Genomic DNA, 27,922 nt, shown 5'->3' with positions numbered 1-27,922 from the left:
GCACCAAACATTGAATACATTTTTTAGGTAGCTCCAGAGGGGACATCAAGGACTGGTTTAAATTATGGGAAACATTTCACTTAACACAGAAAAAAGGAAGTACTGGCAGTATCCTAATGTCAGGCCAACAGAAGCTTTAATCCCCCCTAAGTTTCTAGTCCATGGGTTACAATCTGCTGTTTGTTTAGAAGGTAGTCAACCACACTCTTTAGAACTATGATTAGAGGAAACTCATGAGCAGAATCCCCTGAGTAAACTAGTGAGACTTTAAGATGCCTGTGCCACCTGCTATGGTGGCTGCTCAGTTTCTTTGGTTTACCTAATGGTTTTCAGATGTTCACACAGGTAACATTTTGGGATGAGCTGAGCCCCAGGAGGCAGGGATGCCCCTGTATTTCTTACAAATAACCATGTGTAATGCTTGTCAAACTAAAGAGCCTATAACTAAGACAAATTAAATACAACTACCAGACACTATGGCTCCAAGATTATTAAAATTTAATGCTTTATTTTTTAAAAAAGGTTATTTTCAAAATTCCATATGTGATTTTTCACCTACACATAGGCAGGGTATAAAGTAATGTGTGAAGAAGTCAGTGATGGAAGAGCCGGAGATTCGTGTGAGCGAGGATTATTCCCAGCTCATCGCAAGCCTCGATCACAACTTTGTCAGCAGTGGAACCGGAAGGGGCAGCGATGTAGGCCACGCCACTCTGAGGGGGAGACAGAGACAGACTCTCAAAACACAGCCTCATGCCAAAACACGTCCAGAATCAACCCCTCACACCCAATAACAAGTGCAAGCTAACAACGATTCACACTGCAGACTGATTCGGTCAAGAGGCAAAATAACGGGATTTGGGTTGTCCATACAACAAAAGGAGAAGTCAAAATAATACTCTAGATGTTACTGATACATCACATCATCATAGCCTGGATATATAATATAACTCATAGAACTGAAAAATCAGAAGCAGCATCTCTGAAATGGTTGCTGCATAATGACCAAATCCATACACACACCAATTCCATACTTACCCTTTTAGCTCTGTCTACATTGTCCCGGAAAGGAAAGAAGGCATCAGAGCTGATGGAAACTTCACTAAGTTTGTCAACCCATTCCTTCTTCTCTGCCTCGGTTAATAACTCGGGGACCTCCTCAAACAGTGCCTTCCACTTGATCAAATCGTCACCCTATGAGCGGGGGCAGAGGGGAAAGACAGGTTTTACACCATCTTCAGTACTATCTGATACAAATCAGAATGCCAGAAAAACACTTGGGCATTTTTCCTAGGACTTAATTATAAATAATGACTCATTTATGTCCAAGTCCATATTTCTAGAACCTTTTTTTGATGCTGTATAACATTTCATTAAGGACGAAAATTAATCTTAAGTGTGCCAAATAAAGACTGTACCATTTACAAGCCAGTTTATTCCAAATATATTTTGTTCTTTAATCTCTAAGTTAAATCTACTGCTTTATATCCCTGTATCAAAGCAAGCAAGGAAACAGGTAATTTCTAGAAGTATATTTCTACAATAATTAGTCTTAAGTACAGAGTCAGTCTAATAGACCAACCAGAACATGACTCAACAGTATTCATTTTTAAAAAGTACTTCTGTTTGGGGTTTAAGCCAAAAGGCTTAAACAATATACTTTTATTCTTATTGACATATATTAGTTCTCTTCCAGGACTTACAGCACAATTTGTTGTGTAATAATCAAGCAGAAAAAGCAAATATTGAAGTAATTTTTTAAAAAAGCTGTTTGAAGCATTTCCTGGTTACAAAGCACACTCTCCAAGGACGCCTGTTGATCATGTCATGGATTCCTATCCCTGAATGGACAACCCAGTGGAGTTGACTTGCCCCCTCAAAAGACCACTGAGTTTTTGATTACCAAGCTTCTCTTTGTGTTCTGCATCCAGTACCTGTTAAGCATGTCTATTTCCAGAAACTGGGCTAAATCCTATTCTTTTAGCAGGCTACCTAATACTTGCAATTTTAATGCTCCCATATACCTGCTTCAAAGTAGAAAACATTAAAGAACATGAAATATAACACAAGTACACTGAGTTGTTAATGGAGCTTGTAGAAAATGTAGAGGGACATTTGTTACCTGCTATCAAGTAATTTGTATGCAATGTTAAATACACACCTATCACGTAGTATGCATCATGACTGGCACTGTGACAGCACCCAAGATGGGTGAAAAACAGCCTCTGCCATCAAAACTTATAAGCAGGGACTTCCCTCGTGGTCCAATGGTTAAGAACCCGCCTTCCAACGCAGGGGACGCAGCTTCGATCCCTGGTCAGGGAACTAAGATCCCACATGCCACGGGGCAACTAAGCTCGCATGCCACAAGTACTGAGACTGCGCACTCTAGAGCCCGCACGCCACAACTAGAGAGTCCATGCGCCACAGCTAGAGAGAAGCCTGCATGCTGCAACTAAGACCTGACACAGCCAATTAAATAAATAAATAAACAAACAAACAAATCCTAAAAAAAAAAAAAAAGCTTATAGGGACTTCCCTGGTGGTGCAGTGGTTAAGAATCCGCCTGCCAATGCAGGGGACATGGGTTCGAGCTCTGGTCCGGGAAGATCCCACATGTCACGGAGCAACTAAGCCCGTGCACCACAACTAGTGAGCCTGCGTGCTACAACTACTGAAGCCTGTGCACCTAGACCCCACACACTGCAACAAGAGAAGCCACTGCAATGAGAAGCCTGCGCACCTCAACGAAGAGCAGCCTCTGCCTGTCACAACTAGAAAAAGCCCACGCGCAGCAATGAAGACCCAACGCAGCCAAAAATGAATAAATTTATAGGGGAAAAAAAAAAAAGCTTATAATCAACAGGGGAGGTACAAACATATAAAACTAAACCAGTGGTTATAATCTTAAAAGACAGATGATCTGTAGTGTCAGAAAGGGATAAAGAACGCCAAAGAAAGGTAAATGAGACAGAAGAAGTTTAGATTAGTAAATTTAGATAATACAGAACTTCAAGAAAAATATCTTTTCTCTTTGTAGTGATGAAGATAGTCTGTTAAACAGAAAGGGTAAACATACTAATACACTCCACCCACACTCAACGACAGCCCGTTTACCTCTCCGATGGTTCCAGTAACATACTGATCGATGGCGTTGGAGATCTCTGCTCTCTTCACTCCAGTTTTAAACTTCATAGAAAGCACTTGTGGGTGATGTCTAAGCCACCAATAGTTTGCCTTATCCCCTGCAAGGCGTGTGCAGTGTATCCGAGACTGCTGTCCAGCTCCAATGCCAATAACCTGAAGAATGAAGAACATGGACATTAAAATGAGTAACAACACGCTTCTCAATGGATCTTTTGTGCATATTCCCCCAAATCCATCAATTTTGTGGGGGGAAAAGAAAATTAGGCTGAAATAAGAGAAACACAAATAATTTTTAAGTCATTAAAAAGGCTAAGTGTAACATGTTTTAACTATTATTTATATGTTTCACCTCTTCAGTGAAATTTGAGGTATGGCTATTAATTAATATCTGGAAGTTTCTAGAGCTCCTGGACATCAGTAGCGAAGCGTGGTCTTGCTGGAACTTATTAGACAAGTAGCCACAGTCTCCCAGATTTTTGGTATTACAGATTAGCAATCTTGCAACAGTAGGCAATCACCTAAATTCCGAATCTAAAAGGGTCTTCCAGGTCACATGCCAATTAACATCCATCCTCCCCTCCCACTTATGAGCCAAATAATTTAACAAATGGTTAGAGAGGAGCTCAAGACACTATGGAAGAAACAGTGCTAAAGCCACAGCAAAACCAGGTTTATCCTAGAGCTAGGAGAGGCCCAGTGATGAGCCAGCTCAGTCCTGCATCCTATGGCTTTTAACTAGGAAAAGTTAAATACCTAGCTTAACATCAGATAGTAAAAGATGTTCAATATTTTGACTGTGGTAGTGGTCACGGTCAAACAACTATATAATCTGTGCAAACTGGTCAAACTCTACACTTAAAAAGGGTGAATTTTACTGTATATAAATTATGCCTCAGTAAACCAGATTTTTCATCATGTTAACTCTTAGTCTACAGATTCTTGGTAAAATAACGTTAGAAGTATAAAGAAAAATACCCTTTATGCTGCAAAACGATGGGCTAGTGGGTGGCAGTATGTTCTACTCCCTCTTCACTGGAAATGCTACTGATAGGGACGAGGGGAGCAAAGAAACTAGTTCCCTAGCAGTCACTGTCCCCTAACCCAAAACGTGCCAACTCGTTCCAGGCAAGAAGCAATAAGAACAATTTTAATACTTAGTTCCAAAGATACTTTGTAATCATTACTGAGTAAATACTGACAAACCGAGAAGAGAAAAACTCGGCAAATTTTCCTTTTCAAGCAGTCTAGTTCCCAAGACAGATGGATTTTTGAACATCATCTTGTAAAACAACAGTCCTCCCAAGGTGAGTCTGACAGCTTGGTTACCTGCCCGTGCCTGGCATAGCACACGGAGTTAGACTGAGTATACTTGACAGCAATGGTGGCCACAGTGAGGTCTCTGAGCGCAGATTCCGGCAACTAAAAAAACACAGAATGGTAAATGTGGCTTTTTTTTTTTTTTTAAACCTTCATTTAACTTTTAGCATCTTATGTGTCCCTTATAACAGACCTATAATATAGTTCTATCCCTCAAATGAGGGAGTGAAATTAACTGTTCATAGGAGACACTATCATGTTTTACTGAAAGAATCATATTTAACATATTTGTCATGGAACTCTGTGCAACGCCTAATGCGTCACAAACTCAAATTGATGCCATTTTGCAACAAACTTTGGCTTAAGCCTCTTTACATATCACACTAGATATGAAATACCATAACCACTCCAAAACTGAAAAACAGTATTTTCTCTATCACAGTAGCACCGAATAACTGGAGATGTGATAAAATTTATGTTCAAAAAACCCACTGAGGGGCTTCCCTGGTGGCGCAGTGGTTGAGAGTCCACCTGCCAATGCAGGGGACACGGGTTCATGCCCCGGTCCGGGAAGATCCCACATGCCGCAGAGCAGCTGGGCCCGTGAGCCATGGTCGCTGAGCCTGCACGTCCGGAGCCTGTGCTCCGCAACAGGAGAGGCCACAACAGTGAGAGGCCCGCGTACCGCAAAAAACGAAAACAAAAACAAAACAAAAAAAACACTGAGAGTAATTTTCACGGACACTACAAATAACTGTGATGCACATACAGCCAAGACTGCTCAGGAAAAACCAAATTAGGATCATTTTTTGGTTTGCCTAGAATATTCTACGTAGAAAGTATTCAAAAATGTGTTATGTACTACCGGTTCAAACAGAATGAAACAACAACTATAACTAAAAATGTCACTATCTTTAATATAAAGAGCAAATACAAATTGAAAAGAAGAATAATGATCTATGTTGGTATGCTAAGCAGACAAAAGATATAAGCACAGCTAATTGATAAATTATCTAACTGAAAAACTGTCAAGTCAGACTTCATCAAAACTAAAGCTTCTGCTCTTAGAAAAGATCCTGTATTAAGAGGATAAAAAGACAAGTTATAGACCATGAGAACATATTTTGCAAACCACATATCCAACGAAGAACTAGTATTCCCAATATATAAAGACTCTCAAAATTCAGCTACAAGAATAAAAATATAATTAGAAACTGGGCAAAAGACATGAGGAGACATTTCAAGAAAAAGGATATACAGATGGCAAATAAACACATGAAAAAATGTCCATCACTAGGCATTAGGGAAGGCAAATTAAAATTATGAGGTATTGCTACACACCTATCTAATAAGAAAGCAACAACACCGAAACCCGGTAAGGATGCAGAGAAACTGGGATCATGCATATGTTGCTGGTGTAAGATAGAAAATGATACAGCCTCTTTGGAAAACAGTTTGGCAGTTTCTTAAACTAAATATGTAACTATGAGGCCAGCCAGCAAATACACTCCTGGGCCTTGAGAACAGAGAAATGAAAACTATGTTCATACAAAAACCTGTTCATGAATGTACAATGAATGAAAGTTACAGGAAGGGGAGCAGATTAGTAGTTGCCCGAGGTTACAGAGGAGGCAGAGGCAGGAGAGAAGTGAGTGTGGCTATAAAAGGCAACAGAAGCCTCCTTGTAGTGAGGGGCATGTTCTGTGTCTTGACTGCATCAATGTCAATTATCAAGGATGTGATGCTGTATTAACAGTTTTGCAAGACACCGTCCATTAGGGGAAATGGAGTAAAAGATACATGGGAACTCTTAAAACTGCATGTGTATCTATAATTTTTACTTTCTAAACTCAAAATTAAAACCTTAAAAACCACTGTTAGAATTTTTTAAGAATTTATTATACTAAGGTACTATTGATGTATTGATAGTATATCCTTTTCTATCTGTATTTGCTCTTTGCCAACTATACATTTTATTCCTTTGGTTCTAAGAAAGATTATTAACAAAAGCCAGCCTTCCTAGCTGCCTACCTTCAAATATAACCCTAGTATCCCAAGTTAGGATCAAGGACTATGAGACATGTCAAGGGGTGGGAGTGAGAGAATCCAGTGTAATAAACATGGCACATATAGTTAAAACAAATTGAAGCATTATTCAAGAAAAATGGGAGAAGAGAGAAAAATTCAAGCATGTTCGTTAATACTTAACACACACTCATTATACTTCTCCGGCTTTCTCAGGACTGAAACCATTCTAGACCTAATAGTATAATCTGATGATTTTGAGGCTGGAATATTAATAAAGACCTGTTTTAAAAGAAGCGAGGGGAATATAAAGGAGGAAAATACCATCATTCTCATCCTTAGTTAGGTTTCCAAATTTCCATTAAAAATACATATGAACAAGTACAAAAGAATGTAGATAAAAGACTAAAATCAAACCCTTGTAAAAATATCCAAGCTAGCACAGCCAGAGGCACAAAACCTATCAAGTGCTACTAAATTAATCAGTCCAATACCTATAAAACTACAAGGAAAACTTACAAAAGTAAGAGTCTCAATAGGTAGACACAGTTGTCAGCATGGGTACCATGGAATCTAGCTCAATACCCTTTTGGTATTTTAAAAAATACATTAACCAGCCAGATTAATAAAGTTAAAAAAAAAAAAAGAGCCTCAATTTACTGTGAGCTGCTTAAAAACATTGCTACCCCAATACCTCAGGGCCTTGACCAAAGGAGTAGATTCCAGAGGACTGAAAAATCTTTCTATATATGATTCCTACGTGTTCCTTCACTTCAGGGCACCATTAAGTTTGAAAGATAAAAATGAAAGAATAACCAGTAAACCAACAAAGATCATGCCTTAATCACTCTATGGTTATTAACAGAACTATCCTGACAAAGATTTTAAAGCCTATTTTCAGCATTCTACTTAAAGTCTCAGGATTCAGACCGGGAAACAATAGCCAACTCGTCCACTTGTTACAAAATGACTTCTTAAGAGACTAATCCTTTTCTAAGAACAAATAGAAAAACTGAATACAGAGCTCATAAAATATCAAGTACTGAGGCAAGAGGCAAAGACCCCAGAGATAAAGGAAGCAGGAAGAAATGAATGTGACTATGCTTTTCCCCTCAAGGCATTTTCCAAGTTCCAAGGCAGTAACTAAGAGGTAAATGAGCTAAGCCCCACATAAGTCAACTCTATGAAGGGAAAAACACACCATCCAGACCCTCAAAATATCTATATGGTTGGTTCTTTCATATTGCGGACCAAAAAACTGATCAAATAGTCAACCTACAAAAGATATGGAAAATTTTATTTGAGACAACCTGAGGAACCCAGGAGACAGTATCTCAGAGAGCTCTGAGAACTGCTCCAAATAGGTAAGGGGGGAGGCCAGTATATACGTGATTTCCATGAAGGGGCACGTGCAATCAAGCACACTTCTCGGCAGAAGGTTACTGCTATTCTCGAGGAACAGACATCTTAGTTAATGGTTTTAAGTGCTTTTCTAAGTATGGGAAGATACAAGAAACTGGGTTCACAGAATCTCCTGAAAATATATAACTATCTGAGGGCCGGTTTTGTCAGTTTTCCCAGAGCACAGAGTACCTCATCCTGAATTCCTTTCAGTGACCGCCGTGGCGAAAGACTTGATTCTTGCAAAACTGGATGGTGGGCAACATTCTTTATTTTACGATCCCCTCCCTTTTGGTCTTAATTTCAACCAAAGTTTGGGAGGCATTTTGTGACTAATTTTTCCCATGGTGCTAGGAATGCTCATTCAGTGCAGGCAAGGATTTCGTTGATAAGCCACTCGATGTGCTATTGCTGGACTAGGCCCTCTTGGCAGTAACCAAAAGCCTCTGGACCACCTGACTTACTAGTCTATTATGGTCCAGGAAATGGTTCCCTCTTGTTGCTTCTCCCCATATCTATAGTTACACTATTATAATCTCTGATCTTATAGAAAGATGTATTTGGCCAATCATTTCAACTCCCCTAATCATTATTTTTATCAAAGCTCAGTCACATATTTGGAAGAAACAATAATGTAAAATAGGCAGAATAGAAATAAAATAGCTAGTAATATTAATAAGGTCATAAGTAAGTATTTAAGCTAAGAACTTCCACTAGGTGCAGCCCAGAATCTCCCCACGTTGTCTGAGCAGTCTGCTCTGTACCAATCACTATCTTTAAGGGAAGTGATATATTGGCATTGTACATAAAGTTCACCAAAGATGTTTGCATGCACAAGGCAGAGTGGTGGGTCATCTTGACCCCTCACAGGATTGAGAAAGGAATGTTATCTTCTAAGGAGTTACATGGCTGGCACCAGAAGAAGAAAAATTGAGCTTTATGGTTGAGCAGGTTTTTCTGCCACTGGGGAAGCCTGGTTAACACATAATGCAGATGCACAATGCACGCTAGAGGGGAAGGAGGAGGCCAAAGGGCAGAGAGAAAGTTTCATGTTTAAATTTTTCTTGCCTTGCCTTAAAATATGAATTTTTATTTCATCAATATCTAATGCCCAGCATGCAATACAAAACACCAGGCATACCAGCAGATAAGACCAGAAAACAATGAAGTCAGTTACACATCTGAAGTACTGAAAAGAAAGTACAGCCAACATTAGACACAGCAAACATATCCTTTAAAACTGAAGGCCTAATTAAGGGATTTCAGAAAAACCAGTACTACTTGCTCATCCATTTCCTTATGGTATAACCTTGGGCAAATGTCTTAACTGTCCTCTCTGTCGCAATCTTGTGATCTTTACAATAAGCTGACAGTAGTCACACCCTGCCCAGAGGGAGCTGTGCATATTAATTGATATAATACATGTAAACACAAAAAGAAAACCATTTTTATCCTAGGAATATGTCCTAAAAGATGACAACAGGACGAGAACAAAATCATGACTTTGTGAAAACATCAATCACAGCACTGAAAATGGAAACAACTTAAATATCCATCATAGTACGTGGATTGCCACATGGCCTTTCAGATGAAGATATGGATCTACGTTTCTTGATATAGAAACACCTTTGTAGCTCAGTGCATAGAAAAAAAGGCAAGTTACAGAACAGATTTATAGAAGACACGATCCCATATATATAGAATTGAAGGTAAATAACTACATATATACACATGCACAGAAGTTTCTAATATGGTCTTCTGTTCATTTTTTAAGTTCTCAAACTTACTTGACAACTCAGAGATGAGCTAGCTCTTTGCGTATCGACCAGTTTTAAATATGGGCCTTAATAAATGCATAAGCATATAAATATTAAAAACAGATCTACTGAATTACTAGTATTCAGTTCAGATATTTTCAGACTTACATCTTTATTCTTGGTAACAATGTTGCTAAATAATGACCTGTTGACGACACTATTATTTCTCTTTTGGCTTAAACGAAGACCAAAGAGAGTTCGAACTTCGTTTTCATCTGGACTGTAAGACTGGTCCATCTAAATAAAACACAAATTTAAAGAGTTAAAAGAGTAAAAAATATGTCTACATCCCTCAAAATTTTTCACTTAATTTATGTTCAAGGTATTTCATTATAAGCAAGGCTATATGCATTTTTTCTAACTTAAGCAGGATGGGTGTAATAGAATGGCCAGGCACCGATATTTTGCTCCAAATTTTTTAATAGGTTTTATAATCTTATAGGGTTTTGTAACTTATACCAAACATTAGAACCAATGATTCCAACAGAGCATTTCTGGTTTCAGTAACTGAAAGCACTGTACATATGGGTTTTAAAAAAAAAAAAACTAAAACAGATATGCTAACAAACAGGCAGTGGCACAAAAACTAACCTCTAATTTTTTTCTAAAAATCTATTACAAATACTTAATTAAGACTTAGATTAAAAAGTTAAAAGAGTGGGCTTCCCTGGTGGCACAGTGGTTAAGAATCCGCCTGCCAATGCAGGGGACAAGGGTTCAAGCCCTGGTCCGGGAAGTTCCCACATGCCACGGAGCAACAAAGCCCGTGCGCCACAACTACTGAGCCTGCGCTCTAGAGCCCGCACACCACAACTACGGAAGCCCGCGTGCCTAGAGCCCATGCTCCGCAACAAGAAAAGCCAACTCAATGAGAAGCCCACGCACGGCAACAAGGAGTAGCCCCTGCTTGCCTCAACTAGAGAAAGCACGCATGCAGCAAGGAAGATCCAACGCAGCCAAAACTAAAAAGTTAAAAGAGAACAGCATTTGTAGTCTGTGTCTTTGTTATTTGAAAAGGAATATGTCATTCATTGCTTTCTTCCCCTCCCAAATTTTTAACTGAAATGATAGTAAGACATGGGAATAATCTGCATAAGACCACTCTCTCCTTAGACATTTTTCCAAATTTGACAGTATTTCTTTATTTAACCTTTGGATGATCTTTGACTTAGAAAGCACTGATATCTGTAACTTATAAGCAAGCCCTCATATTAATTCTGCTTAATCTGCATTTTCCTGAATTCTAAAATGGTCCTTTTCCCTTTGTATTATAAAATTTCTAAAACTGAGATGTGCCTGCTTTTAACTGATGTCATAAAAAAACCTCTCAAATAAACAAAATACTGAGGAAGCCCTTGTGTTCTTTTGACACCCTGAAACATGATACTGTCTGGTGCTAAAGAGGTCATGATCAGGGTCAGGCTCAGGATTTGGAAAACACTCTCCATGATGCTACAAGCAACTGCTAATAGCCAGAAGTACTTACTACTCTTAATGACAACAACAACAAAAAACATTTAAGAGTGAAAATACAGTGGCAGCTAACTGAATGATTAAGTAGCTTTTAAAAAAGCTACTTCTGTCAAGTAGCTTTTAAAAAAGTATTACATTTAGGGCTTCCCTGGTGGCGCATTGGTTGAGAGTCCGCCTGCAGATGCAGGGGACACGGGTTCGTGCCCGGGTCCGGGAAGACCCCACATGCTGTGGAGCGGCTGGGCCCGTAAGCCATGGCCGCTGAGCCTGCACGTCCGGAGCCTGTGCTCCGCAATGGGAGAGGCCACAACAGTGAGAGGCCTGCGTACTGCAAAAAAAAAAAACAAAAACAAAAACGTATTACATTTAATGTGGTATTTTTGTTTTCTTTCCTTGAAAAGCTGACATGGAGTCTATGGTGAACCATGTAATTATTGGTTTCTTAAAATGAATAACTTTCAATATATGGAATTTGGATTCCACAAATTTTTTTTACATTAATACCTTCTGAAAAACAGTATTATGAATTTTAACTTTCAATTCAAATAACTTTTTGCTTTATCTATTTATGATCAGACTATGGGCTAATTTCCCTAATGTATAAGAGCTTGTAAAAATCAGTAAGGAAAAAACTCAACAATCTATTAGAAAGACAGGCAAAGAACATGGGCAGACAGTTCATAAAACAGAAGTAAAAACACTCTTAAATGTGAAAAGATGTTCACCCACACATAATCTGAAACTAAAACTGCAATGAGATGCCATTTTCATCCATCTAACTGCTAAGATAAAAATGTTTAAAAACTTGATGCTAGCAAAGGTGTTAGGAAATAGGCACCCTTACACATTCCCATTAAGACATAAAATTGGTTGTACAACCTTAAAATGAGCAGCATCTATCAAAGTCACCAATACAGATAGTCTGCAACCCAGCCCTAATTTTATTCTCAGGACTCTCCCTCTAGCTTATTCACTACAGGGTGTGTGTAATAGCTAAAGACTGGTGACTGGCTAGATAAGATACACAGATACGGGACAAACTTCCAAGATGATGAAGCAGTGTGCATTTGTGTCAGTGGGGAGAAAAAGAAGAAATGCAAATGCAAATATTTGCTGAATATGTATAGACTACATATTTCAGGAAAGGTGAGCAAGAAATTGAGACTATTACTTTTAAAAAAGGTAACAGAGTGGCAGAGGGAAGGATGAGGAGACTTCATCAAATAACCTTCAATACCTTTTGAATAGGAAACCACATTAAATATATATATATATATATATATATATATATATATATATATATATACTTAAATTAATTAATTAATTAATTTATGGCTGTGTTGGGTCTTCATTTCTGTGCGAGGGCTTTCTCTAGTTGTGGCAAGCGGGGGTCACTCTTCATTGCGGTGCACGGGCCTCTCACTATCGCGGCCTCTCTTGTTGCGGAGCACAGGCTCCAGATGCGCAGGCTCAGTAGTTGTGGCTCATGGGCCCAGCTGCTCTGCAGCATGTGGGATCTTCCCAGACCAGGGCTCGAACCCGTGTCCCCTGCATTGGCAGGCAGATTCTCAACCACTGCACCACCAGGGATGCCCAATATATTATTTTTAAAGAAATGAAAAGTAAGGGTGAGAAAGCTACCTTGATCTTAAACCCAAAAAATTAATAGGAAGAAAAAATTTGCAGGATAAAAAAACCATAGTAAAGAAGAATAAATTCGAAGGGTGCCAGTATAAAGGAAAGATTAAATATGGGTAAAAAGAGACAAAATAGAAGAGCAAATTACTGTTTCAAACATGAATTGCACTAACCTGAAGAACACAGTAGTTCCCATTTTTCTTTTTAGAAAGTAATTTCAAAGCTTCATCTTCATATCCTGGGGCAATAATACCATCAGATACCTATATGTGTATTAAATATTAATTTCTATTTTAAAAAATTAGAGAACACCTCTTAAACGATCTAGAGATAATTATCTGTCGTAAATAATGCAGTAGCAGTTTCTGGTTTCTGCCTCCACCAGATAATACAAATACTATACTTGGAAAGGTAAGTCTATGCTAGAATACAACTTTCTACAGCTGATCTTATCTCATTGGCTGTCCTTTTGGTTGTCTGTTTCAATTTTAACCAAGAATATATGAATGATTCGCTGTAATACACGTATCTTAGGAAGAAAAATGATTTTTTACTCTTCTGTTCACAGGGAGGTTTTGTACTAGAAAGAGCATGTTCTTCTAATTCTGGCTCTGCCAAAACCTATCTAAATCACCCGAGGCAAGGCAGGCTCCTCAACAGCAAGAAAAGAAGTCAGAGGAAATCAGATTTAACACATTATAAAGATACAAAAGTCATAGCTCACACCCCAAAGCCTTGTGCTGTAACCTATAATGCAGCATGCCAGCTCCACGGCAGCTGGGGATGGTGGGGGTGATGGTAAGGATCCCTAAAGCAACTAAATATTGTCAAGTCACAGGCCCTGTTAGCCTTAACTGCTAACTGTTTGTTTCCCTCTGAGGCATCTGAGCTCCTTCATTCTTCTTCTCTATCTCTCCAGCCCCAACCCCACCTTTCCAGAATGCCTGTTTGGTACTCAATTGATGGGGGTTAGTTTTTTAGAGTAGTTTATAATTCCCCTCACTATACAGTCTCTTTCATTACAGACCTAATGAAAGTTTACAGCCAGGTTCATTATTATGTCACCATCCAAGATAGCATCCTCTATTCTTCAGAAACAGTAACTCTGGCATTAAGACAATGACTACTAGAAAATTTTAAAGAATTAAATATATAAAACTTGATCACAATAGCCAAATACAAATATTATAGGTTATGGTTTCAATAAACACTATGAACAAATTAAGCTCTACTTAGTTATGCATTGGACAAGATACAGAATGTCCACTCACCTCTCTAGAGATAATTTTGGCAGTAGGGACATCACAAATATCAGATAATGCAACAAAATCACCAAAGGAGGACATCCTATCAGCCCCTGTAAATAAAAATTAAAATGTAGTATTTATCACAGATTATCTGTCCTTATATAGAAAAAGGTAATGTTCAACAAACCCCAACATGATCATATAAAATCTAACTTGACTAAGATTTAAACAATAGATTAATAAGTCATTTAACTGAAATAATCAATAAGAAATATTCTTTCATTTTACCTCCTAGGGCAACATTCAGCAAACTTTTTCTGTAAAGGGCCTGATAGTAAATATTTTTTAAGCTTTGTGGCCATGTGATCCCTGTTCCACCTCTAAGACTGTGGTTAGCAATCAGCCACCGACAATACTATGTGGCCATATTCCAACCAGACTGCATTTACAAAGCTAGGTGGTGGGCTGGATTTAGTCAATGAGCCACACTTTGCTAACCCCTGTTGTAAAGTAAACCATAAGAAAGTGTCTCAATAATCTCCCATTAATTTTACAATAATATTCACAGGTTATTAAGCTAATGCATTAGATACTTGTGAATTATATATAACTTTAACCAAATTCAGTGTACTTAAATAACCATACAACTTAAATTTAGCAATACAAATACATTCAATAGCCTAATCTGAAACTTCACGCACCAAATTCTAATTGTGCTTCCCTTTATTACATTAAATACTAAAACTAACACACACTTTTATAAACAAATTTATTCCAAGGCTCTCATATAATCATTCTGAAGTATTAATGAAAAATAGATTAAGGTAATTTGAAATCCTATAACGAAACAAAGGATATTACTACTTTAAGATAAAATATTGCTTTTCCTCTCAAAAAAAAAAAAAAAGAACAGAAAAAGCGTTATTATTCTTCTGACCTCTTGCTCTTGCGTATGCAGTGGATATGGGTGTGAGGGTTTTGTACATATCATAGACCATGCAGACTTTGGCTTCATCTTCACTGAGTGGAATTCCAACAGCAGCCCCTGGTATAGAAAACCATAAATAAACCAAAAATCTCAAGTTACCACTTATTAATTCCTAAATCAGGACATTTTTCTAAACATCTAGTCCAAAACACCTAGTCTATATAGCATAATTTCTAGTGCTTGGGCCAAATTATAAACAGAAACCTGTTTGGCCAGATAATTAAATGCCAAAAATATAACTGCAGGGGAGGGTGAGGCGGGGGGAATCTCTTCTCCAGCCTCTGAAAACAGAGCCACTGTCTTGAGTCTGCCAACACTAGGCGTGTGTATGAAACTACTTTAATTCATTACTGACTCTCTGTCCTGCTCGATATCACACACCGTTTATTTCTCTGCCACTCCCATTGTTTTCATATCCAAAAACTATCTGAGAACTAATTATGTGTTGAATTGTCAGTAGGTGATACAAATAACTAAGCTGCAAAGCTGACATAAACATAGAAGAAAAAGGGTCTCTCATACAATGGCCATAAAAAGTTAAAGTGCCATAAGAACAACTTCTTTATGTCTACTCAGTTAAATTTTCAACCATGTGGAAAAATGTTTAGTTTAGTCATACTGCATTAAGCAACATCACTTTTATTTTCTACAACATGTTTCCACTACAAATAAAACTATTATCTGACCTTCCTATCTCCTAAGTGTTACATATTATATATATGTAAAAGACATGTGCGCATGGTATTGTTATCAGATTTTATCCAGTTACTACATTGATATTATTATTAAAAGTGGTTTCGGACTTCACAGAATGTCTATATTCACTTTTGAGTCTTGTCAAACTTCCAAAAATTTTTTTAAAGTGTATTTTGAACAGTTCCAGAGAATCCCAGAGTGCAGTGCTTTACCTGCCGGGCTGACATGTTTGAAAGAGGCAGCGGCTGGAATGTCTAAAGCTTCTTTGAGTTCCTTCACCAGCTGCCAGGCATTCAAAGCATCACACAAGTTTATAAATCCAGGGGCTCCATTCAGAACTACATATAAAAATATAAGTACACATTAACAAGCCAGGTCAATAAGATCAGATATGTGTACGTTTCCTAGAAAAATTTTAAAAATACATATATAAAGATTGCACAAATATGTTTCAAATAAAGTATAATGAAGAGGCAAACAGATATACACGAACATACAAGAACTTGCTGAGACTGAATAAAGCACCCAAGTCTAAGCCCATCTTAACAAACACACACACGCCACAGAGGTGCATGAACACACATGTGTGCACAGACCACTGGTGGACCAAAGCCAGCCAATCCATAAATAAATCAACAAAGAATTCAGGAACAGGAAAAAAGTATGACTAGACTAGTGATCATCAGGGATCCACTTTAGTACAGAAATAAGATCAAACAACTGTGGCAACTTTAGGGTACAATTTATAGTATGAAATTTAAATTGTAAGTCCTGTCAGTTTAAGAAATAATGTTACAAACTAAAGCAAGAGTTTAGTGGGTGGGAGAGATGGAGGGAAAAAAGTGTGTTGGGTTTCTCTTCTTTTATACCAGACTCGGCAGACTCAGTCTAAAGTTGAAATGCAGTTAAAAAGGAGACTACAACTTTTTCACTGCCTATTTTCTTAACAGTGGCAGGATTTTTAAAAGCCAAAATCTTGTGAATAAACATTTATAAGAAGCTCAGTGCACACACAAAACTAGTGGGCCACTAATTAAAAACAACTTTATAATTTCATTTCCTTTGTGTTATTTTAGAGAGCAGATACTTTTAAAAGCAAAACCTTGCCAAACATCTACTGAGTGCCTACTACAATGTTAAGCACTGTTCTAGGAACTTGGGATATTATCAGTGAATGAAAGAGTCCCTCCCAAATTACTGTCATCTACAACCCTCTAAGATAGCCTCATCCAAGAGGGCAGACAGCAGAAGGAAGAAGAACTACACTTCTGCAGCCGGTGGAACGAAAACCACGTTCACAGAAAGACAGACAAAATGAAAACGGACAAAGGATTAATCTCCGAAATATATATGCAGCTCAATAATAAAGAAACAAACAACCCAATCCAAAAATGGGCAGAAGACCTAAATAGACATTTCTCCAAAGGCGACGTACAGATGGTCAAGAAGCACATGAAAAGCTGCTCAACATCACTAATTATTAGAGAAATGCAAATCAAAACTACAGTGAGGTATCACCTCACTCCAGTTAGAATGGGCATCATCAGAAAATCTACAAACAACAAATGCTGGAGAGGGTGTGGCGAAAAGGGAACCCTCCTACACTGTTGGTGGAAATGTAAACTGATACAGCCACTATGGAGAACAGTATGGAGGTTCCTTAAAAAACTGAAAATAGAATTATCATATGACCCAGTAATCCCACTACTGGGCATGTACCTAAAGAAAACCATAATTCAAAAAGACACATGCACCCCAATGTTCATTGCAGCACTATTTATAATAGTCAGGTCATGGAAGCAACCTAAATGCCCATCGACAGACAAATGGATAAAGAAGATGTGGTACATTTATACAATGGAATATTACTCAGCCATAAAAAGGAATGAAATTGGGTCATCTGTAGAGACGTGGATGGATCTAGAGACTGTCATACGGAGTGAAGTAAGTCAGAAAGAGAAAAAGAAATATCGTATATTCACGCATGTATGTGGAACCTAGAAAAATGGTACAGATGAACCAGTTTTCAGGACAGAAATAGAGACACAGATGTAGAGAGCAAACATATGGACACCGAGAGGGAAAAGCAAGCTGCGGGGATGAATTGGGAGACTGGGATTGACATATACACACTAATATGTATAAAATGGATAACTAATAAGAACCTGCTGTATAAAAAAATAAATAAAATTTAAAAAAAATTCAAACATTATTCTGTTTCTCTATATTTCTTCCAAACAATAAAATGCTCTTTGAATTAAAAAACAAAAAAAACCCAAATTACTGTCATCATGGAGCTTACGGGTGGAGTTAGAAAGGAAACAATATGCGCAACAGAATTATACAGTAGAAAATATTAGGTATTTACCCAAATGAGTTGAAAACTTGTGTCTACACAAAAACATGTACACAAGTGTTTATAACAGCTTTATTCATAAACTGCCAAACAGCATCCTTACATTCTTGATGTCTTCAAAAGGTGAATGGATAAACTGTGGTACAGCCACACACAAGGAAACGTTATTCAGCAATAAGAGGTAATAAGCTACCAAAAGACACAGGAGGAAGCCTAAATGCATATTGCTAAGTTAAAGAATCAGTCTGAAAAGGCTATATTACTGTATATTTCCAACTATGTGATACTGGAACACAGCAAAAGTATAGAGACAGTGAAAAGATCAGTGGTTGCTAGGGGTTAGCGGGTGGAAGGGGAGGAATTTTTAGAGTGGTAAAACTATTATGTAGGAAAATATCACGGTGAATACATTATACATTTGCCCAAACCCGTAGAATGTACAACATATTCTGAATCTAAACTATGGATCTTAGTTAATAATAATGAACCAATATTGATTCATTAATTGTAACAAATGTACCACACTAATGCAAAGTTGTTAACAGGGGAAACTGGGGGAAGGGGGACATACGAGAATTCTTTGTACTTCTGGGGAATTTTTCTGTAAATCTAAAACTGCTTTTTAGGGGACTTCCCTGATGGTCCAGTGGTTAAGCCTCTGCACTTCCACTGCAGGGGCATGGGTTCGATCCCTGGTTGGAGAACCAAGATCCCACATGCCATGCGGTGTGGCAAAAAAAAAATCATAATAATTAATTAAAAACAAACCTGTTCTGTTTAATAAAACTACTTGGAAATAAAGTTCTTTCGAGCAAAAAAAAAAAAATTACTGTTCTCATGGAGCTTATGCGAGAGGCATAGAAGAAACAAAATAGGCAATAAACAGTAGACAACAAAAGTAAAATATCCTATAAGACATACAACATGCAAAAATTAAATGACACATCTTTTATAAAACTCCCCCATCTCCCTTTTTTTATAATTTAGACTAATTGTGGTAAGTGGGAGAAAACTTGGCTTCTGAAACATTTCAGTTAGTTAGAATAACCCCTTCAAATTATCAAATTTCCAAAGATACTAACAACTCTTCAGACACAAGAGAAAGTGCTATAGAGAAATGTTTAAAGTTGTTTAATCTATTAAACAGTTGAAACGAAACAGAACTCTTCTCGTTTCCAATCACAAGAAAACCAGTCATTAACATCACACACACACACACACACACACAACTCTAGGGCTGAGTATATGGGCTCGGGCAACATTAGAAAAGATTCCAAATATATCTGAGGTAAAGTAGTAATAGAATTTACCGACTGTCAAGAGCAAAGAAAAGAGTATTTTAAATGCGCCTTAAACTTCCTGCACTGCTTCTCTCTCCTCCCCTCTCCCCGCTGGTAACAGGGAGTGAACAGCACCAATCTACCAATGTGCGCTCTGAGCTTGCCTTCTCAGTGCCTGAAGGAAGCTGTCCGCGCTCTCACCCAGGGCAGCCCCCCACCAACTTCAACCCTCCGAAGTCTTCACACCTACAAGTCTCTCCTCTGCCCGCTGGACCCACTCTTCCCTTCTACCAGGGAGTAGGACGTGCTTGCTCATTAAATAGTCCACTTTAACAACAAAACAGAACCCCAAGCCGTAAAACCCCTCATAACTCTACAAATCCTTAAGCCCTGACTAATTTCGCTGTTCAAAGAATTATCTTTATCATTCTTCTTTCCTAACCTCACATTCCTATTTTGGCCCATTTTAACTGGGCTTCCAGGTCCATCATTCCAAGGAAACTGTGTGTTTGTAATATTCCCAAATCAAATAGCCACTGCTCTCGGCAGCATTCCGACTGGTTGAAACTCTATAGGTTCTTCTCTGATGGTTCTCCACTGCCACGTCAAGGTTTGGTCTTGACCGTCTTCTCCAAAGTTCAGCCATTCCATCCCGTCCTACATCTTCAAAACCATCTACACACCAGACATTCGAATCTGTATCTTCAACCTGACTTCTCTCCAGAACCCTGGATTATCTCAATATTTTTTGTTCACAAGTCCCACTGACAGCTCAAACTTCAGGCAACTGTAAGAGGTACTATGTAATTTACTTTATCTTCTAAAAAGTGAATCACATCTGATACAACAGAGAGAAAGACACACACATCCAGACACGGCAAACTGTGCCACGTAACGCTCAGCTTTTACCTGTGATTGGGAGCTTGGGCTTCAGGGTATATAACTGGGCAGGAGTTTGATGAGGGTTCATTCCATACCTCAAGGGCATCTGAGATATTCCTTTACTATATTCTTTCCTGAAGTAATCTGAAATTGCTTCATCATATTGTGCCGTGTGAGTGAAAGCCTAGAATAAGAGTGAAGATTTGTGAAAATACCCACAGTATTTCTGAAAATGAGGTAAAAATGGTTATAAGTAGTATATATCAAACTACAACCCACAGCCCGCACACATGCCTGTGTAGGAAAGACACCAAATAATAATAAATAGCACAAAGAATTATTCCCTTTCCATTTCTCTTTCAATCTTTTGACAGACTACCTCTCTGATAGTTGGTCTCTGCATTTATAACAAAAGGATAGCAGCTCCGAGCAGAACCCTGGAGGGTGATGTAATCTGGTGAGAACTTAGTACTGTTGGTTTTGCAAACACTGCACTAGATAAAAGCGTGTCCACACCTTCAAGGCTAACTGGCGTCTTGTCTCCAAAGATGTGTCTTTGCTGTCGGAGCCCTGCATCTCTGAGGACACAGCCGCATAGTCCTCTGGTTCACACACTACTGTCACTCGACTGTGGTTTTTGGCTGCCGCTCTCAGCAGGGTTACTCCCCCTTTGAAGAACAAAAGATGATTTGCATTTTCGTATCAGTTTCACCTCTTTCAAATCAAGTCACTGTACGCATACTTACTTCTACTGTAATTCTTGCCTTAAAAATAAGAGAAAAATAAGCCACGTGAATCTCTAAACGGAGAAAGAGCCCAGAAAATATCGATGAATCGGTCATCCCAGAACACAATCTGGGGGCAGCGACTATTTGCTAGGCCCTCAATAGGGAACATCCAAGAGTCATCTTGTTTACAGTGTAAAGAAGTGTCTCCTCCAGCAGTCTTCAAATATGGTTTTTCTGACTTACCAATATCAATTTGCTCAACAGCCATTTCAACAGTTACAGCCGGAGAAGCCACCGTCTTTGCAAAGGGATACAGATTACAAACAACAACTCTAAAAACAAAGAGGAATTCAGCTGTCACTAAAAACTCAAACTTCCATGGTTTACACACCTCAGTCAGTAGCTGTTAACATGACCAAACCCCTTAAGACCTAAAATATCAACTGTGAGCCTGACATTTTAAAGTTCTAAGTTACTTTGAAACGTCAGGACCTCCCACATTTGCAAGAGCGTAGGTATACAGAAGGGGCTGTAGTCAGCAAATGCTCTCAATACACAGTATTGCCTCCAAATCATATTGCAATGTTGCTGCTTGGGTAACCTTAGCTACCCACTGTCCTATCAAGCCATCAAAATTTAAAAACAAAATTTTAACTGAAATAAAATACAAGGCTACCGATAATATCCTCAATTTGGAATGTGCTCACCATTATCTACGACATTGGATTTTACACTCTATTTCCAGTGGATTGTGTAAAATGATGAAAAATGATAGGTCGTTCTAAAGGGGAAATATTTGTTTTGTCTTCAGAAAGGTCATACACAATAATGGTAAAAGGACAAAAGAGTAATTTAAAGGACAGACCTGATCTAAAATTCACCACCAGTGAAACAGAGATCCACCCCTAGGGCTGCAATGTGAGGAGATATGTGGGCAGGTTCCCCAGTGAAATAAGCACAACTGGTAAAAACTAACAAAAAAAGAAAAACAGAAGGGGGGTGGTGGGCAACACTTCCCAATGCCTGATACTAAAACCAAACAAAATGTCGCAAAAAAAACCCCAGAACAGTACCTTATGAATACGGACCGAAAAGTCCTTAACGTACTACCAAATTGAATCCAGTAAAATATAAAAAGAAGTACACACCACAGCAAAGTATGGTTTATCCCACGATTGTAAGGTTGGTTTAATATCTAAAAGTCAATTATTGTAATAGCTATGTCAATAAAATAAAGGACAAAAAAACACCTGATTATCTCAATAGATGCACGGAAAGCATCTGATAAAACTGAACTCATTCATGATGAAAACACTCAAAAATTAAGAATAGAACTTGCTCAACACGATAAAGGATATTTAAAAAAAAAACCCCACAGCTTACGTCATACTTCAAGGTGAAAGACTGAAAGCTCTCCCCTAAGATCAGGAACAAGACAAGGATGTCCACTCTCACCACTTCTACTCAACCCTGTACTGGAGGTTCTAGCCTGGTCAATTAGCAAAGAAAATGAAATAAAAGGCACCAAGATTGGAAAAATGTGATGCTATCTCTATTAGCAGGTGACATGATCTTGTATATAGAAAATCCTAAGGAATTCACACAGAAAAATCATTAGCACTAATCAGTAAATGAATTCAGCAGGGCTGTAGGATATAATCAATTGAAATTATACACACTAGCGAGAACAATCCAAAAGTAAAATTAAGAAAACAGTTCTACGTACAATAGCATCAAAAACAAAAACAAACAAATTTAAGAATAAATTTAACAAAAGAATATGACTTGTATCTTAAAAAGTACAAAACAATGTTGAAAGAAATTTTTAAAAATCTTTAGAAAGAGATCCCATGTTTATGGACTGGAAGACTTAATATTGTTAGGATGGCAATATTCCCCAAATTGATCTACAGATTCAAGATAATCCTTACAAAAATTCCAACGCCCCTTTTTGCAGAAATGGGCAAGCTGACCCTAAAATTCATATGGAAATGCAAGGGACCCTGAACACCCAAAACAATCTTGAAAAAGAAGAACAAAGCTGAAAGATTCACACTTATCACTTTCACAATATACTGCAAAGATAATGGCGTGGTGCTGGCATAAAGGAGGTATAGATCAAGTGTACCAAGATCATTCAATGGGGAAAGAATAGTCTCTCCGACAAATGATGCTGAGACAACTGGATAGCCACATACTAAATAAAGCTGGACCGCTACCTCACACCCACATATAAAAAACGTAGCTTAAAAGGAATCAAAGACCTAAGCATAAAAGCTAAAACTAAAAAAACTCTTAAAAGAAAACATAGGCATAAATCTTCATTATTTTAAACTATGAAATGGTTTCTTAGAAATAACACCAAAGGCACAGGCAACAAAAGAAAAAATATAAGTAAGTTGGATATTACCAAAATTTAAAACTTTTATGATGGTCAAAGGATACCATTAAGAAAGTGAAAACAATCCACAGAATGGGATAAATGAATTCTTACAATACTAAAAAATAAGTAACTCAATGAAAATGGGCATCTGAACAGACATTTCTCCAAAGGTATACAAATGGCTTATGCTCATGAAAAGATGCTCAACCTCATTAGGAAATGCAAATCATAATCACAGTGAGATACCACATCATAGGATGGTTAGAATAAAAAAAAAATCAACAACAAATGTTGCTGAGTATGTAGAAGTGAGAACTTTTGTACACTGCCGGTGGGATGTAAACTGATGAAACCCTTTGGAAAACAGTCTGGCAGCTCCTCAAAAGTTTAAACAGTTACCAGATGACCAAGAAATTCCATTCCCAGGTATATACCCAAGAGAAATGAAAATATATGTGCACACAAAAATTTGTACATGAATGTCCATAGCTACATTATTCATAACATCCAAAAGTGCAAACAATCCAAATATCCATCAACTGATGAACTGATAAATGGGAGTATATCCATACAATAAATTACTTTTCAGCAATAAAAAAGTGAATTGATATATGCTGTAACATGGATGAACCTCAAAAACATGCTAAGAAGCTAGTCACAGGACCATATATTATACAATTACACTGATAATGCAATGTTCGTGTAAATCCATAGAGACAAAATAGACTGGTGGTTGCCTAGGCTGTTGGAGGAAATGAAGAATGAAAGTTAATGGGTAGAGTTTTTTGTGGGGGAGGGTCAGGGTGGGAGGTGGGGTGATGAATATATTCTAACATTAACTGTGGTAATAATTGTACAACTCTAAATATACTAAATTACTAAACTACTGAATTATCTACTTTAAACTGGGAAATTGTATGGTACATGAATCAAGCTGAATAAAGCTGTTATACATATGTATTAAAAAGAAACAGTGAATATCATTATGCAAATAACTAAGTTACTTATATGTACGACAATTCAGATCACAACTTCCTAAAAAAGCAAAGGTTGTTTAAGCATAATTATGTATTTTAGTAATATAAATTTGGCAAAATCAAAATGCTTACCCACATACAACGTCACAAAGGTCCTCAATAAATGTTTATAGTAAGTGATCAGGAAACTAAACCTAATGCTAACCTTAATCTTTAAAAAGAGACACCAGATTTGGCTTCTTTGTCTTTGATCACTATGTATTAAAAGTTCAACTTTGAATTTTTACCTTATAAGACTGAAATCAAGTCTGGCCATGTCAGCACTATCTTCTGGGATATTACGAGCCAAGATGCCTAATTTAACAAAGTTAGAGTATTAGGTTCAAAACACAAGTCAGAATAAGGTACTTCTTTCCAACGTGATCCCATCAATCAAGTTAAAGCCCCTAGCATTGCCTAACTAAGAATACCAAACAGTACAAATCTCAGATTAGTGGGTATACTTAAAAATTGTTTGCATCAGTTCCTGATTCCCTTTTCTTGAGCAACAAAACATAAAAGGAATTTTCATATAACTGTTGTCAGTTCCATCACTCCCTGTACTCCCATAAATAGTGAAGCATTTTGAAAGAACTCCTTTGAAAGTCAGTTACACTGTGATGCTTTATTCTAAGTTTGGAATCATCATAAAAGTTTTTTCACACTCTAAAATCTAAGTATTTTCATTAACTCCAGCAGGAAATATCACACTCTAACTTATTTATCAGGCCAGGACTAATAGCAAGCAGAGGAATCCATCAAGTAATAAAGCAAACCAGATTTTAAACAGGTTCTAATGTATCACGAACTTTAGCAGCACATGTGACAAAACCAGTATAACCTCACGGATAATTTTTTTTTGAGCTATGACCTGCCTTTTTCCTTATTCCTTTGTTTATTCTACAAAGTAACTGAAAACCACTGATTGTTTTAAACTGAAGGTATCAACCACTTACCAGCATGGACTGCAGGATGCAAGGTTTTCACACGCCCCCCTAACATTTCAGGAAATCCAGTTACCTCAGAGACATCTCTGAAAAACAGATAAACAGAATATTGCTAGTGCTTCTGCTGAGTTGTCATTTTATACTTTACACCATTCCAAAGCATCTTCCAACATTTTTTCAGAGCCTGGATTTTCAGAATTCAGAAAATGAATCATAAGCCAAACTAATGAAATATTAAGAAATAAATCCAACTCACAAGTAATTTGGCAATATACAACAAAGTATTAATATTCTTATCTCAGAAACACACTAAAGAGAAAGCAAGGATTTATTTTTATGATTAAACAAGCATAAAGACAGCAAAGTAAATGAGTGGGGCAATAAAAGATTGTTTAGTAAAGTGGTGTTGGTATTAGAATAACTGGTTAACACTATGCAAATACAAATTCCAAATCAAAAGTTTGAGCACTTTAATAAAAGAAGTACCAAAATTAAGTATGTGAGGAATGCTTTAAAAACAATGAACAAAGGACTGATCTATGTAAATTTAAAAACTTTTTACTCAATACATGAAAAGAAAAAGTAAGCTGGAAAAAGATAATCACAAAACATGACTAAGGGACACATAAAAGACAGCATTTAAATATCGATCCATATCACCAAACTGACCTGAACCCTCTCTGCCAGAATTTACAAACAAATTTTTAAAAACCCACAATATGTGAAAAAAGCAAGAAGCAAGACCATCTATCTTCTGTATGAGCTATGAAATAAAAAAATATGCTTATAAAAACACTGGAAGGAAACACATCAACACGTTGAACATGGTTACCAGCGATGCTAAGGGAAGAGAGACTGAATCTTCAGAGTTGAATTTTAATGATGTCAACAGTTTCACTAAAGTGCCAGTCAAAACAGATCATATGCATCCTGCAAATCGTAACTTCCTTCTTGCCCAACAGACAGTCCACCTAAATTAATCTGTTGTGGCTGAGGAGGGCTCTGAAATGAGGACTCTGGGGGTCCCAACTCCTTACCCTGTAAATATGAACAGAAGTTACTAAATTTCTCTGGGCCTCATCTTCCTCTTCCACAAAGGTGGTTAAGTAGTTTACCAATCTCACAGCCTGGCTGGGAGGAGTAAATAACGTTATTTTACTCAGGGCTTGGAATACATTACTTTCTGGTCAACGTCATCACACTAGGTTCTGACTGGACTGAACTTAGAAAGCAAGTTGTGCCTTACCTGACTGCCAGACCAGCATCTCGGAGAGCTTTTGCAGTCCCTCCAGAAGCGATCAGATGCAAACCCACAGAAGCTAGGTTCCTGGCAAATTCCACAAGGCCGGTTTTGTCTGAGACACTAAATAAGGCTGAAACAGAAAACATTTCTCATCACTCGCTGTACACATTATATTCCTCAAGGCCGGGGAGGGCGGGTGGGTGGGCAGTCAGGAATCTCAAGGCCCTCACTACCCAGACCTTGACCCGGGGCCGGGTCTGCCGTCAGCGAACCGCACTACCGCGGGCCGGGGCCTAGCCGACCGCAGCGCCGCCTCCCACCCTGCCGGGCCCCCGCAGCTCCCGCCCGGCCGCCGCCATTGCCGGGGTGAGGGTGCCGCGGGGCACGGATGCCGATGGCGCGGCACCTCCAGGGCGCCAAAGGGCTCACCGAGCTGGCCAGGTGCCATGACTGCAGGCGGCGAGGCCCCGGGGAGCGCCGGGCACAAAAGCGGAGACGCCACGTGCGGAGGGAGGGGCGGTGCGGCCAGAAATAACGCCGGAAGGAAGCGGGGCGGACCCGGTGGGCACCTGATCCGTCACGTGACCCAACCCGCCCCCTGTTCAATTTCAGACGCGAAATTGGAGCCTCAGGGTTGTAAGGGAATGCGGGCTGCGGTGCGGTGCAGCTGGCTTCCTAAATCCAGAACTGGAAGGGATCACCGCCCACAGTCTCACACTCCGAGAGTGATTTGTCCCTGCCCTCAAAATGTGGTCGCCCTAAGCCCCGGGAGCTAACTCCTGTTGCCCAGGGCAGCCTGTCCCGGAGGCTGATCAAAGTGTCAGAAGCCGTGACGGAGGAATCAAGAAAAACACAAGGAAAAGTTCTTAGAGCAGCAAAGCTAGAAAGCATCTTGGCAATCATCTGCCTTCCTCGCGTTTCAATACATTAAAAAAAGTAAACCGAAGGCCTAAAGATTAAGTGACTCCACAGTTCCCAGAGGCAAAATGAAGTGAAATTGACATTCATTTGAGTTTTGGATTCCACCTATACAATAGCCTGAAATCTGCTTATGAAAGGTGGTGTCTTCTGGCAAATCGGTAAATATTTAACTTAAGCCTGGTTGAGAGGAATGATAATGGTTGGGGTGGGGGCGAGGGGAATGCCATTTTTTATTTTGGCCGCGCCTTGAGGCTTGAGGGATCTTAGTTCCCCAACGGGGATTGAACTCGGCTTCGCGCAGTGAAAGCACCGAGTCCTAATTCCGGGGGATGCTTTTCTTAATCCATGAAAAATAGGGAAAGCAAAACTGAACACATTCATTTCTTTTTGAAAATAACATCTTTGCCACAAAATATA

At 38.4% G+C, this 27,922-nt stretch overlaps 1 protein-coding gene across 2 annotated transcripts; it reads right to left on the bottom strand.

Moving 5' to 3' along the window:
• Positions 1 to 488: 488 nt before the first annotated feature.
• Positions 489 to 27,129, bottom strand: ATIC (5-aminoimidazole-4-carboxamide ribonucleotide formyltransferase/IMP cyclohydrolase). 2 transcript variants are annotated; one of them, XM_081243168.1, is made up of 16 exons: positions 27,014 to 27,129; positions 26,588 to 26,714; positions 25,351 to 25,427; positions 24,643 to 24,709; positions 21,239 to 21,327; positions 20,784 to 20,935; positions 20,295 to 20,451; positions 15,962 to 16,087; positions 15,003 to 15,110; positions 14,090 to 14,175; positions 12,992 to 13,081; positions 9,816 to 9,944; positions 4,474 to 4,566; positions 3,118 to 3,300; positions 1,039 to 1,194; positions 489 to 713 (listed from the first exon to the last, which is right to left on the bottom strand). In XM_081243168.1, exons 1-16 carry the CDS (start codon positions 27,030 to 27,032, stop codon positions 594 to 596), a joined length of 1,779 nt encoding a protein of 592 aa, XP_081099294.1. In that variant the 5' UTR covers positions 27,033 to 27,129; the 3' UTR covers positions 489 to 593. The 2 variants fall into 2 exon arrangements, with proteins under 2 accessions (XP_081099294.1, XP_081099293.1); XM_081243167.1 differs by lacking the exon at positions 27,014 to 27,129 and adding an exon at positions 26,824 to 26,934.
• Positions 27,130 to 27,922: the final 793 nt, after the last annotated feature.

The sequence above is a fragment of the Mesoplodon bidens genome (genome assembly GCF_964165515.1).
Source record: "Mesoplodon bidens genome assembly, chromosome: 8".
Lineage (NCBI taxonomy): Eukaryota > Metazoa > Chordata > Mammalia > Artiodactyla > Ziphiidae > Mesoplodon > Mesoplodon bidens.
This window is presented reverse-complemented; position numbering and strand designations above follow the sequence as displayed.

Coding starts and splice junctions, on each gene's coding strand:
- ATIC (XM_081243168.1), bottom strand. Junction 9,945..12,991: donor GGAACTACTGTGTTCTTCAG/GTTAGTGCAATT, acceptor TGTTTTATTTAG/ATGGACCAGTCTTACAGTCC. Junction 3,301..4,473: donor GCTATGCCAGGCACGGGCAG/GTAACCAAGCTG, acceptor TTCATTCTTCAG/GTTATTGGCATTGGAGCTGG.